Raw genomic sequence first — 12,971 nt, forward strand, 5'->3', positions numbered from 1 at the left:
ACTGAACACACATGCACTATTTAGAGATGGAGGCAGCAGAAGTCAGGTACCCTCCATGAGGGTAGAATTAAGACCTTATTGCATGCATCAAAAGGAGGTAGCAGATGCTTCAACTTCAAAAATCCATCAGCAACAGCCCTCCTAATAATTCCTACTACTTGTGCAAGTTTCTGAACTCCAAACCTCAACTGTAGACTGATGACCAATTGACAACCAGAAAACAAAAGACAGCGTGGTTCAGTGAGTACAATACTGGAACTTAAAAAACACAGACTCAGAGCATAAATTTGTTCCAAGGCATCAAATCTGTTCTCAGTACAGGGGCCTGAAGCTGGAACATCTGGGGGCAATAATATGGAGAAGTGCCTCTAGAAACGTGCCAAGTGGCCTTCCCTAACAAGTCAAAGCACTGCATGAACTTACTGAGTTGTCCAAGACCATGCAGTGTGTATGTCGTCTCAACCTCTGTGGTCTCTACAAAACAGGCAAAACAAAAACCAAGTGTGTAGTAGTCTTCAAATTCCTCGTAAGTGTATACTGTGAATTTCAAAGTGCTATAGAAGTGATTTAATACGTTTTTTTAAAGCCCCCAAGCAGCAGAGCAAAGGAATATTTCTAAAACCCCATCTTGCCCTAAACGCAAGCAATTCATTGCTTTATGCCATTCTCATTTCAAATGTAAACAGCCCTGCAAGGAACTTCGCCCCCACATTCCTCAGATACAAGAAAAAGCAGGCAGCCCCCCGCTAAAGGCAGCAGCATATAATAAAAGGGTTTTTACAAAAACAGGGACACCTTTAAAAACAAGCTTCCCCCGACAAGCCATCCAAATAGTTGAGTCTGAGGTGTAACATGCCCCCCTTGTAATGAGGCTGAATGTTGTATGCCGGGTGATATTTACACCTCTTATGGTGTTACATGCTTGAGTTTCCTCCCAAGATGGATTCCTGGAGGAACATACACATCCAGGGGAGAGACAGCAGTGGTAGAAGCAGAAACCCTGAGGCCTCTGGGCAGCATCAACAACTGCAGCCCTGGGCACTGCTCCCATAATGCCCCGGGAAGGCAAGAATTCCCCTGCCTGCGCCTTCAAAGCCTCACATGCTCAGCGTTAGGGGCCTCAGCAGGTGGCCTGACCACTAGGAACCAAAAGTGCTGGCCAGAACAATCCTAGGAAGCTCCTAACCAGTCACAGGATGGGTCCCCGTTGCAGGAGAGCCCCCTGCCCCAACTCCTAGTTCCCTGAGATGCCTGCATGCACGGTCGGCACAGAAGGTTACATCCAGACCAGAGTGGAGGTGCAGCCAAGCCTGAACCTCTTCCCTCATGCATTCAATGGTTTTGGAGTCTGTGGGACAGAGAGAGAGAGAGAGAGAGAAAGAAAGAGAGGTCAGAGAACCTTTCACAAGTTCAAACCCATCCCAGGGGATGGCTTCGTTTTTCATTGCTTCAACCCTGCCCCAACCCAAAGAACCGAGGCCAGGCAAATACCTATGTCCAGGGGGTGATAGTGCTGGTGCAGCTGGAGGAGGAAACTGTGTGCCAAGATGACCTCCTTGGCATGTTCTTCCTGGGCACGCAGAGCAAGGGCATCCAGTAGCTCAGAGTTGTTGGACGTGCTGCGGTAATACAGCATGTGCACCAGCTCAAGGGAGTGGATATTCCGGCGCTGGCCAAAGACCTTTAACAAGAAGAAAGCAGGGGTGTCCACAGGAAGCAAGACTGCTAAGAACAGCCCTCCTGGATTTGGCCAGTGGCCCATCAAGCTCAGTATCCTGTTCTCACAGCGGCCACGCAAGTGCCTGTCAGAATCCTACAAGCAGGAGCTGAGCACAAGAGCCCTCGCCCCCTTGCAGTTTCCAGCAACTGGTATTCAGCGTAGCCATCACAGGTAGTAGCCGCTGCTATCCCTATCGATTAATTTTGTCTAATCGTCTTTTAAAGCCATTCAGGTTGGTGGTGATCACTGCCTCCTATGGGAGCGAGTCCCATAGTTTAACTATAGCAGTGGACAAGTTGGGATTCAGGCCTCCTGGGTTTACAGCCACAGTTACAGCAGTGCTTTTGAGCAAGGTTGACACGTATTGTGATTCCCTAGCAAAGTGTCCATCAATAGGATGGACAGGGCGTGAGAGGAGGAAGGAGGACTTGTAGCCTGCAAGTACCCACAGGGGAGAGTAGTGCATTTAGAGGTGTGTATTACAGGTTTTGTCCTGAAGGCAAAGGTATCTTTAAGTGCATCTTCAATGGGTAATTCCCCCAACTACCCCACACAATGGAATAAATGGTAGATACTTCTATTTGAGAAAACGACAGGGTGCGTATGACCATGTGGGCCTGTTTTGTCCAGAAAAACCAGACAATTGTTCCAATCTGTCTACCTGACAGCAGCTCTCTGGAATCTCAAGGAGAGATCTTCATCATAACAGTTAAATTATGAGAAGTAATAATTATGTTTGGCTTACTGGCTTTGTGACCAATAGATTGGGAAATGCTGCCCCAAAACAGTGGCAGAAACTTCCAGATCTTGCTGGACTGCAGACTCTGCTATTTTATTTTTATTTTAATCCCTGGCCATTGACCATGCTGATTGTTGGACTCCAACTCCCATCAGCCCCAACGTCGGAACTGTCCGCCCCTTCCTTAAAGGCTATGTTACCAAAGGTCACATGGCTGGCAATCTGTTTTAAGAGGCAGGGCCAGTTTTCTAGAAATAGCGGCGGCAGCATCATCATGCATACCTTCCAAGCCCGGAAGGCCATAAAGGCAGCGAAGAAAAGCAGCAGGGAGGTGGTGCCAATCTTCAGGTCAGAAAGCACCACCATGCCCACGTTGACGAAGACGGCCAAGCCGCTCACTATCAGCATGCCGTTGAGGAGGGCCCTGTAGAAGATGGAGGTGCGGACCTTGACGGCGGGCAGCAACTGCTCCAGGCCTTCCAGGGGAATGTCCTTAAAGCATTTAAGCATGAGGTGAGCATTCTTAATCCGGGCAGCCACCACCACCCGTTTGAAGTACTGTCTGGTTTGGGAGGAAAAGGGGCAAAAAATAAAAAACAACAGAGGAAAGAAAGCATTTTCATTTTATTTATGGATAAATAAAATATTTCTGTACCAGTATATCAAAAAATATCAAGGCAACATAAAAGATAATTCAATTAAAGATATAAGCAGATAGTCATTAAGGTGACTTCCCCTAAATAACCCTGGGAACTGCAGAATGTTAAAGGCGCTGAGGGATGTTAGGAGATACCAACCCCCCTCGCAGAGGTACAGTTCTCAGAGTGCTTTAAAAACTGGTCCCTCTTCCCAGGGAACTCTGGGAACTGTACCTCTGCGAGGGGAGTCCAACAACTCTTGGCACACCCTTAACACACGACAGTTCACAGGACTCTCAGAGAAGCCCTGACTGTTTAAACTATACTGCTTTAAATGTATAGTGCAGATGAAACCTGAGGTACAATGTATAAGGTAAAGGTAAAGGTACCCCTGCCCGTACGGGCCAGTCTTGACAGACTCTAGGGTTGTGCGCCCATCTCACTCAAGAGGCCGGGGGCCAGCGCTGTCCACAGACACTTCCGGGTCACGTGGCCAGTGTGACGAAGCTGCTCTGGCAAGCCAGCACCAGCGCAGCACACGGAAACGCCGTTTACCTTCCCGCTATAAAGCGGTACCTATTTATCTACTTGCACTTCGGGGTGCTTTCGAACTGCTAGGTGGGCAGGAGCTGGGACCGAAAGACGGGAGCTCACCCCGCCGCAGGGATTCGAACCGCCGACCTTTCGATCGGCAAGCCCTAGGCGCTGAGGCTTTTACCCACAGCGCCACCCGCATCCCGTATAAGCACTCATCAAATGTATAAGCAATGTATAAGCACTCATCAAAACCCTGCAAAGTTTACTCAGTACTGTATACTGTTATACATGTATCATTTAAAATTATAAAGTATTGAACAAGAACCATAAAACGAAATGTTGACTGAAAGGCAGAAGAGATTATCATTAAATAAACTGAGGTGGATAAAACACCATACTAAGTGGCCAAACACTTTTTGTCCATGTGGAGGCAAATACCAATAAAGCATGGATGCAGCGGACAAACAGTACTGTGTTTCCTTTTCAAACAGGGATCATGCTCACATAACTTTAAAAAAAAGTTAAGAAATTCCTTCAGTCTCTAAACTATTGGAAACTGCTTTGATTAAAAAGTGCCCAAGAATCCACAGTACGGTATGTCCCTGAATTATCCATCCACATATGAACAAAACGTATTCACTGCCTATCTTCCTGTCCAGTTAATGCAGAGCAGACTTCCCCAAGCTGCTGCAATCCAACTCCCAATAGCTTCAGCCTCAGGCCTAGATTTATGGGAGTCTGAACAGTGTAACAAGCTGGGAGACGCAAATGTAGAGTCAGGGGAATAGCTCTCCCCAAAAGGATCTCAGGGTGGGATCTATTTTTATTATTTTTCACTTGCCTGTCTGGTGGAACCCGAGGTGTGCCAAAGAACCCCCTCTGATTCTGAAGGGTAGTCATCACACGCAGTGGTCCGAACCGTTGGCCAAGAGCCCAGAATCTTATGTATTCATACTGATCCAGATTTACTGACACCTGCAAAAAGGAAGGCATGAAAATACATTTACTTTTTGGGGCAGGGGGTCTTGTGTTGCAACTACAGCTAAGGAGCATTCCATACCGACCGATAGCGTGAATGTTTTGAGGGCGTGCGCACTATTTTTTATTTTAAACATTTGTACATAAATGTTACTATGTGGTGTACAAATTTAAGAAATAATAATAAATAAATAAAGCCAACCTGCCTATAAAATAAGGAACCAAATCTACAATGGTGGCAAAAATTTTAAAAAAAAAATCAGTGCCAAGCATGTTAAGTGAGGAAACGGATCACCACGGAGAGCACTTTTCAATGTAAAAATGAGACACAGGGGCTGAAGTCACAAGGCTTTCATGCAGCAGGCATGAAATCTACAGCCCCCCAGGTGCTGTTGGGAGCTGGAGTCCAATGGGTTCACATGCCTTTAGCTTCACATCTGGGGATGCTGTGCTGTTGATCTCTTCAACAATATTCTGTACACTTTAATAGGAATTTCTCATGGTTCTTGTATGAATTCTATTGCTTCAAGCCCTAGGATAATAAACTGATGACAGGAAGGCTAATAGAAGAAGAAGAAGAAGAAGAAGAAGAAGAAGAAGAAGAAGAAGAAGAAGAAGAAGAAGAGGAAGAAGAGTAGTAGTAGTAGTAGTAGTAGTTTGGATTTGATATCCCGATTTATCACTACCCTAAGGTGTCTCAAAGCGGCTAACAATCTCCTTTCCCTTCCTCCCCCACAACAAACACTCTGTGAGGTGAGTGGGGCTGAGAGACTTCAGAGAAGTGTGACTGGCCCAAGGTCACCCAGAGGCTGCATGTAGAGGAGTGAAGACGCGAACCCAGTTCACCAGATTATGAGACTACCACTCTTAACCACTACATCAAACTGGCTCGTATAATAATATACGAAGAATATACGAATATACGAAGAAGCTCAGACACAGGGAAGCTGAAGGGCCTCTGGTGGAGCTGTGCCTGAACTTAATCTCCGCAGTGAGAAAACTCCCATAACATGTATGTACAGAATCTGGCTTTGTTAAGAGTCACATTGTGTTACGGGGAGGAAGAATGGCCCTATCCTGGGACAGGTCTCACCTGGACTTCATCTTGTGGATGGTGAACCACAAGGGCATAGGCCAGGGTTTCCTCTGACAAACTGTTGAAGTTGGCCTGGTCCAGCAATGGATCCATCCTGGCCAAAACTTCCTGTTCTTTTGCTAACCGCTCAGCATCAGTCAGAGAGAACTCCTGCAGTGTGTCCTGGTCGGGATTAATAGGAGCGTAGAGAGCCTGGGAAGGGGAGAAATAAATAGCCAGTATTAATGCCATCAACAGTGTTATTATTATTTACTGCATTGATCGGTCATTTTACACAATAAAAAGCCTGGAAGCAACTTGTCAAGGTAAAATGGAATGCATAAACACAACTTAATACCATAAGAAATACAAAACAATGGGCCCTATAAAATTCCTTTGACGCTCATCCTACAATATACAGTGGTACCTCGGGTTACAGACGCTTCAGGTTACTGACTCTGCTAACCCAGAAATAGTGCTTCAGGTTAAGAACTTTGCTTCAGGATGAGAACAGAAATCGTGTGGCAGCGGCGCGGCAGGCCCCATTAGCTAAAGTGGTATCTCAGGTTAAGAACAGTTTCAGGTTAAGAACAGACCTCCTCCAGAATGAATTAAGTTCTTAACCCGAGGTACCACTGTAGTAAGGACAAGTCCTACCCATCCCACTAGATGACCACCACCTCAGCAGGCCACACAAAAAGGCCTTAGCCTGCCAGCTAAAGATTGTCAAGGATGGTGCTAGGTACATCACCCTGAGGGAGCATTCAACAAACAGGGGGCCACCACTGAGAAGGCCTGATTCACAATCTGTACCTACTTCAGGTGCAGCACAGCAAGAAGGGGTCTGTGATGAAAACCACAGGGTCTGAGCTGGTTCATATAGGGAGAGGCAGTCCTTGAGGAATTACAGAGCTGTGGAGTGCTTTAAAGATCAGTTCCTGTACCTCTGAGCCCGGAAACTAGTGAGTAAGCCAGGATCTCATCACAATGCCTCCCACTAGCTTCCGGCACATGCTGTTCTCCAACCCCTTCTGCATTTGGATGAGCAATTCATTCAGAAACAAGGCCAGTCCCCACAAGGAGCGTACTTTGTCATTACCTGTAATTGCTCTAGGATGGAGTGGTAACGGTGAAGAAGGGACGAGTCCACTTGAGAGACAAATGCCAGGAAAGTAGCGCGATCTGCTTGACTAGAAGAGTGGAACTCCTGAAAGAAGGAACAGACAAGGTTAGTCCAAAGGTGGTTTAGAACCAAATGACCTGTTTACATACGTTTGTTGTGATATGCTGAATTGCAGCAGATTATTAAAAGGATGCCTTACTTTGTCCTGAGATATTGTTATAATTGAGGAAACGGGCTGACAGATTATTCCATGCTGCTACAGCATTGTTATCCTTAAGCTTCCCTATCAATCTGAAACAACTTTTTAAAAACTTAGTCCCCAACTGGATTGATAAGAATTAAATCAGTTTTGCGAATTTGGAGCCCTCTGGGAGTTTTTGACTACAACTCCCATGATAGGAGTCCTAGTCTAAAACATCTGGTGCGCACCAAATTGGTAGAAGCGCCAGGCAAAAACATTCCTTTTCAACCAGTCCTTTGGCTGTTAACAATCCATGGCCTTATAAAGCTTGTGTGTGTGTGTTTTAATGTTTTTCTTTTTTGTAAAGTCGCTTTGAGTTGCCTGCAGCAAGAAAAACTCCTAATAGATTTAATAAATAATAGGCAATAGTAAAGGTTGGATTAAGTTGTTGTTGTTTACAGATTTGATCTACATTTAATTAAGAACATGTAACACACATACATGCACGCTAATTACTAAATTCACACCCTGCATACATAAACAAGTTATGAGCTGCCACTGGAGAACTCCACACACACACACCCTGCCACCAGTTCTAGGCAGATCCAAGCTTTTGTGGTGAACCAGGCTCCCAGAAAGCTCCTTTCAGCATTTGTGGCTTGTTTCATTTTTAGCTGGGGTGCTTGGCGTCATTATGAGCAAGGCTTCCATGTTCCAAGCTTCAAGTAAGACAACACACGTCAGCTTCCTATTACAAAAGGGACCACGGTCCATTGGCCAATCCTGTGCTTTGCACATAGAAGAGATCAGGGATCGTAATGACCAGATTACGTTTGTAGGTTTGCAAGAAGTTTTGTGAGGTAAATTATTTGAATTATTGCAAAAATGGTTAAAGAGGTGGATTGTGAGTTAAGATAATTAACGGCAATAGGAATTTAAGAAATGCAGAAGAAATGATAAAAAATGGTGGATCATCAGAGGTCTGATGGAAGTCCAAAAAGATTGTATAAGAATTGGTATGTTGAAATTAATAAAAAATTTATATATATATAAAAGAGATCAGGGATCAGGTGATGTGAAGGGACTTGCTGCCTGAGACTCTGGAGAGCCACTGCTAGTCAATACTTAGGCTTCATATACATCATACATTTAAAGCACATGGCTTTCTCCAAAGAATCCTGGGATCTGAGTTTACCAATCACAAAGCTACAATACCTGGCACCAGTGCTATTTTTCTAGAAAGATGTCACTGTGACCACCACCCTCATTTTCTTAGAATGGCAATGGTGCTCACCAGAGAGGAGCCAGAGCTCACCTGTACTGAGTTCCTGTTGAGTTCCTCCTGAAAAAAGCCCTGCTCAGCACCCTTAACAAATTACAGACCCCAGGATTGGGGGGGGGGGTCATGGGCTTTTCATGAATGTACATAGTCTTAAGCTAGAGGAACAAATAGTCTGACCTGATACAAAGCACTTTCTTATATTCCTATGACTATACACATGAGTGAGTGAAGCTCAAACATTAGGTAATTTATAATTGGCTTTTGTATGTTTTACACCTCCCACAGGGGAGGGGGAGAAAGGAGAAGATAGTCTTCTAGTCCTTACTTTATAAGTCTCTTGACTATAGCTGGGGTGGCCAATTCAGCAAGAAAGAAATCCTGGAGGGAAATAAAAGAAAATACAAAAAGATGCTTGCTGCAGGTTCCATACACCGTTAACATCAAGGTGGGAAAACATAGTGCTCTCTCTCTTTATATATACACCCACACCCCACATACCTACTCACAATGGAACATGATCTCATTGCACACTTAGCACTAAGCCTGCTCCATATTGTTCAGTGTCGCCAGCCCAGAGGGCCACCAGCTATCCCTATCTGGTTGTCAATGAAATGTGTCAGGAAGGCATTCTCTTGACCTAGCATCTGAAGGTGATGCTCTCCAAGAACACGCAGCCACTCTGTTCTTTCCTTCCTTCTCCCAATTCACAAAGGGGGGCTTTCCTCTCTGACATAAAGCTCCTATCAAAATATTCCATTCACATACTGAAGATAAAAATATGTTAATAAGGTTGATAATGATGTATACAATGGAGTTTCTGAACCACAGGGAAATCCTGGAATGCTAGCAGCTCTTAACTATTGCTTCTTTTTCATCTCTCCTTATATCCCTTTCTTCCTTTTCTGCTCTGGAACAACAGCCCTCTTCTCAATAATCCACATCCCCTTTCTGCCTTCACTTCCCTCATTTTACACTTGTTCAGCAAATAGTGTAGTGGCTTCAGAGCTACAGAAAAATCCCCTGCAAAAAACTCAATTCATTTCCCCTGGACTCTTTTATTATTCTTTTATTATTATTTCCTATTACAGGCAGCAACCATTTTAGGCACACCCAACTGATGCATGATCACCAATACACAGAAGGCAGCTTAACAGGGGCATAATGGGGGTGGGGTGTGCTTATATGCACTCTGCCAACATATGCAGGGGTTGGGAATTGAATCCTCGTGTGAAATGGTCACCGCCTGTATTTATTTAATTTATACCCCACCCTTCCTCCTCAAGGAAGGAACTGATGAAGATACAGTGCTACCTCGGGTTACATATGCTTCAGGTTACATATGCTTCAGGTTACAGACTCCGCTAACCCAGAAATAGTGCTTCAGGTTAAGAACTTTGCTTCAGGACAGAAATCGTGCTCCGGCAGCGCGGCAGCAGCAGGAGGCCCCATTAGCTAAAGTGGTGCTTCAGGTTAAGAACAGTTTCAGGTTAAGAATGGACCTCCTGAACGAATTAAGTACTTAACCCAAGGTACCACTGTATTCTTATTATACCAGATATTTGGAAATTACCGTATTTTTTGCACCATAACACTCACTTTTTTCCTCCTAGAAAGTAAGGGGAAATGTCTGTCCGTGTTATGGAGCGAATGCCTGCGGGTGGCGGGGGGATATGCTGCAGTCGTGAGCAGAGGATCCATGGTTCCCCTTCCTTCCCTCCTCCATGGTTACAAAGCATGGATCCACATGGATCCTCAGGATTTTTGCATTGGGCTACTCCAAACTCACTGTCAGATCACATGTCTGTGGCCACAGCATGAACCACAAAAATCATATATCCACTATTTCGTTTAGAATATTTTTTTCTTGTTTTCCTCCTCTAAAAACTACGTGCGTGTTATGGTCTGGTGCGTGTTATAGAGCGAAAAATACGGTAGTTGAAGTTTTCTTATTGCTGATTTTATTCTATTAATATTTATTAATTTTTTAGTACTTTAACTGAATGTATTGTATACTAGCAGCCTCATACTTTTTGCTCAGAAATTCCAAGAAACCAAAAAATCAGTAGTTAAAATCAGGCTAGTTTTGAAATGTTCAGTCTGTCATCTTCATTCAGAAGAACACCCAACTGTATCCAAACACAGAAAAAAACCTGCTCCTTGATCTCAGGAACTATCATGCAAAGTTTGGTTACTATACTTAAGTATGCACAGTGATATACAGTATAGCAGCTTCTGGCATTTCTAATCTTGCTCAGTACCTTATGATTGTGTGTTGAAAGTCAGCTTAAATACTCTTAAATTATTAGACATAAATTTTACCTGGACCAATCGTTGTCATTAAATTTCCCCACACCCAAATATTCATTTCTTAATGTCTGTGCTCTTCACACACCCCTACTTGGGCCATCCTAGTAGAGATTAAACTCTCTAGAATGGCCATCATCGCTTGTTAGATTCAACACCATGTACTCTTGTAGAATGCAAGATGTGTTAAAGAGCAAAAGTTTTGTACTGTTTCCACACCAAGCATCAGGATGCAGCAGGCTCTGGGATTGGGGTGGGTGGCTGGGAGGAGCAGGCTTCAATTTAGAATGAGTTGCACCCAAGAACACATACAACCATTGTAAAACAAAACATCTTCTGTACCAAGGTAGCCCAAGTTACTGAGCTAATAAATGCTATACAGTACAGCACCCAAGGATCTGAGTGCCTCATGCAAAAGTAACCCAATTGCCATATGTATTCATTTAAGTTTAGCTTCAGCTTAGCTGTACAACCTTAAGTACGACAAGCTAGCTGAGAAGAGGATTCTGAGTTTGACACGCAACATATTGTTGCACACCACCCCAATTTCTGAGCGGTGTGAGATTCCAGGGGTTCCAGGAGCTTCCCCAAGGTTTGGTTTCCTTGGAATGAGAGGCAGTGGAGACTGTGGTGTCTTTAGGATATCTGGTTTATTTACACATATATACAACCTTAGCCTACGATGGAAGGGCTCACAGCATTAACACTGCAAGCAGTCTTGCTTCTCCCAGCCACAGTGTTGGATTCAAACAGAGATCAAGCATGGCTCTCTCTCTGGCTTCTGCCTGCACTCTGATTCCAACCCAGCTTTGACACACAACTCTGGCTACCGTCTTTCTCACTACCAGTCAGGTGTGGGAGGGGGCCCACCCATTTGCCCTCTGGCACAGGGCAATCTCCTGTTATACTAATGACCGTACTTATATGGTACTTAGGTGGCAACTACGACCCTTGCTGGACCAATTTAACAATGGAATTCTCTATTAGCTTTTAACCCTTGCTGGATCCAGGGGATCAGAAGGGGCTCAGGCATCATACAGACTGACCCACCCCAGCAAAAAAAAGCCCAGTCACAGCACTATGTTCGTAACTTATTATGAACCCATGCAGAGCCCATGTTATACCTTCACTAGAGCATCAACCAGGTAGTCCTTGGAAAAGGGGATGTATCTCTCCCGATAGTCCACCGCCCAGTTCTCTGGCTCCACTGGTCTCCGCATCTTCCGGTATTTCACCATCCTGGCAGCGAGGGAGGCCTTGCCACGGGATGGCAACCCTACAACCCCAGCCCCTAAGGCTAACCGCACTGCGCACAGCATTCTAGGAAAGTTCAAAGTTTAGCAGTCAGGCATGTTCAGCTTCCTTTCCAAAGGCTTTCAAAAGTGACCCTAATTTGCAGGTGGGATACAGCGGGCATTAGCCAGTAACGGGGCACATCTTTCTTCAAAGCAACAAAGTCAAAGGCTTGGCCACACCATGGAGGCCAAAATCTGTCCCTGGACAGGGGAGGGAAGGCTCCTTGCGGTCAGAGCCTTGGCCAGAGCAGCCAGGCCAGAGGTCTTCTGCACAACGGTGCCACCACCACCACCTGTGCAACTGGGCCTGGTCCAAATCAGATCAGCCAAACAGGAGGTGGGGTCACTGCCCCAAAACGCATTAAGTTGGCTGAACTGATGAGAATAGCGATACTCTCACCAACTTACAGACAAAGCAGTGATTCCTTCCTCCTGCTGGAAGAAAAAGCCTTTGCATTCACTTTGGGCCCGTTTCAAACGGGGCGGAGGGCGGGAAGCCCACCATACAAGGTAGTAGGTTCCTAACCTCTGGGCTGACATTGGCCTTAGTGCGCACGCGCAAGCTTCTTTCCCGCCCTTCGTTCCTTATTTGTGCCCGGGGGGGGCGGAGCCTCCTTTCCCCCGCAAGCGCATTAGCGCCTTTGACTTCAGTTCCCCTGTACGTCAGGCGCTTTGCTTAGCTGTTCAGCACTGTGCTCGCCAGTTTATGCTACAGATCTAGAAAATTTGTAGAAGAGTATCATGCACAGGGTTAATTATGCACAGTTTAAAAACTGGCTTTTCACTCCCATTTCCTACACAGTTTTATACAAGAGTTTCAGCATATCATTTCTATGATTCAGAGCAACGCCTTTCTACGCCGGCAAAAGGCAGACTTCCTTTCATTTTTTAACTGGAAATTCGATCGTTTCATCACTCTACCCCTTTCTCTATAAACTCTTATCTCCATGACCGAGTCACGGTCTACGTTGCGGACGGGCAAAAGAATACTTCAACTTCAGAAACACGCAGGCGCATAGAATCGTTCTCCCCCCCCTTTGCTAAACTGAGCGCGCAACACGTACTCGTTCCTTTCCCCGAACCCGCCTCCACTTTTCGG

General features: G+C 45.2%; 1 protein-coding gene across 4 annotated transcripts; it reads right to left on the reverse strand.

The window, feature by feature from the left end:
- Window positions 1-278: 278 nt before the first annotated feature.
- TMEM143 (transmembrane protein 143) lies at window positions 279-12,898 on the reverse strand. 4 transcript variants are annotated; one of them, XM_053359868.1, is made up of 8 exons: window positions 12,281-12,360; window positions 11,702-11,965; window positions 6,787-6,894; window positions 5,706-5,900; window positions 4,476-4,609; window positions 2,742-3,021; window positions 1,492-1,681; window positions 279-1,348 (listed from the first exon to the last, which is right to left on the reverse strand). In XM_053359868.1, the coding sequence occupies exons 2-8, from the start codon at window positions 11,894-11,896 to the stop codon at window positions 1,182-1,184; spliced, it is 1,269 nt and encodes a 422-aa protein (XP_053215843.1). In that variant the 5' UTR covers window positions 11,897-11,965; window positions 12,281-12,360; the 3' UTR covers window positions 279-1,181. The 4 variants fall into 4 exon arrangements, with proteins under 4 accessions (XP_053215843.1, XP_053215844.1, XP_053215842.1 ...); XM_053359869.1 differs by lacking the exon at window positions 11,702-11,965 and having other exon boundaries at window positions 12,281-12,898; XM_053359867.1 differs by lacking the exon at window positions 12,281-12,360 and having other exon boundaries at window positions 11,702-12,210.
- Window positions 12,899-12,971: the final 73 nt, after the last annotated feature.

The sequence above is a fragment of the Podarcis raffonei genome, chromosome 13 (assembly GCF_027172205.1).
Source record: "Podarcis raffonei isolate rPodRaf1 chromosome 13, rPodRaf1.pri, whole genome shotgun sequence".
NCBI classification, from domain to species: Eukaryota; Metazoa; Chordata; class Lepidosauria; order Squamata; family Lacertidae; genus Podarcis; species Podarcis raffonei.

Excerpts from the sequence above, each read along its gene's own strand:
- TMEM143 (XM_053359868.1), bottom strand. The coding sequence starts at position 11,896 with ATGCTGTGCGCAGTGCGGTTAGCCTTAGGGGCTGGGGTTGTAGGGTTG. Across the intron at positions 4,610-5,705 it reads ATCCACAAGATGAAGTCCAG|GTGTCAGTAAATCTGGATCA; the intron begins GTGAGACCTGTC and ends TCCTTTTTGCAG. Across the intron at positions 1,349-1,491 it reads CTATCACCCCCTGGACATAG|ACTCCAAAACCATTGAATGC; the intron begins GTATTTGCCTGG and ends TCTGTCCCACAG.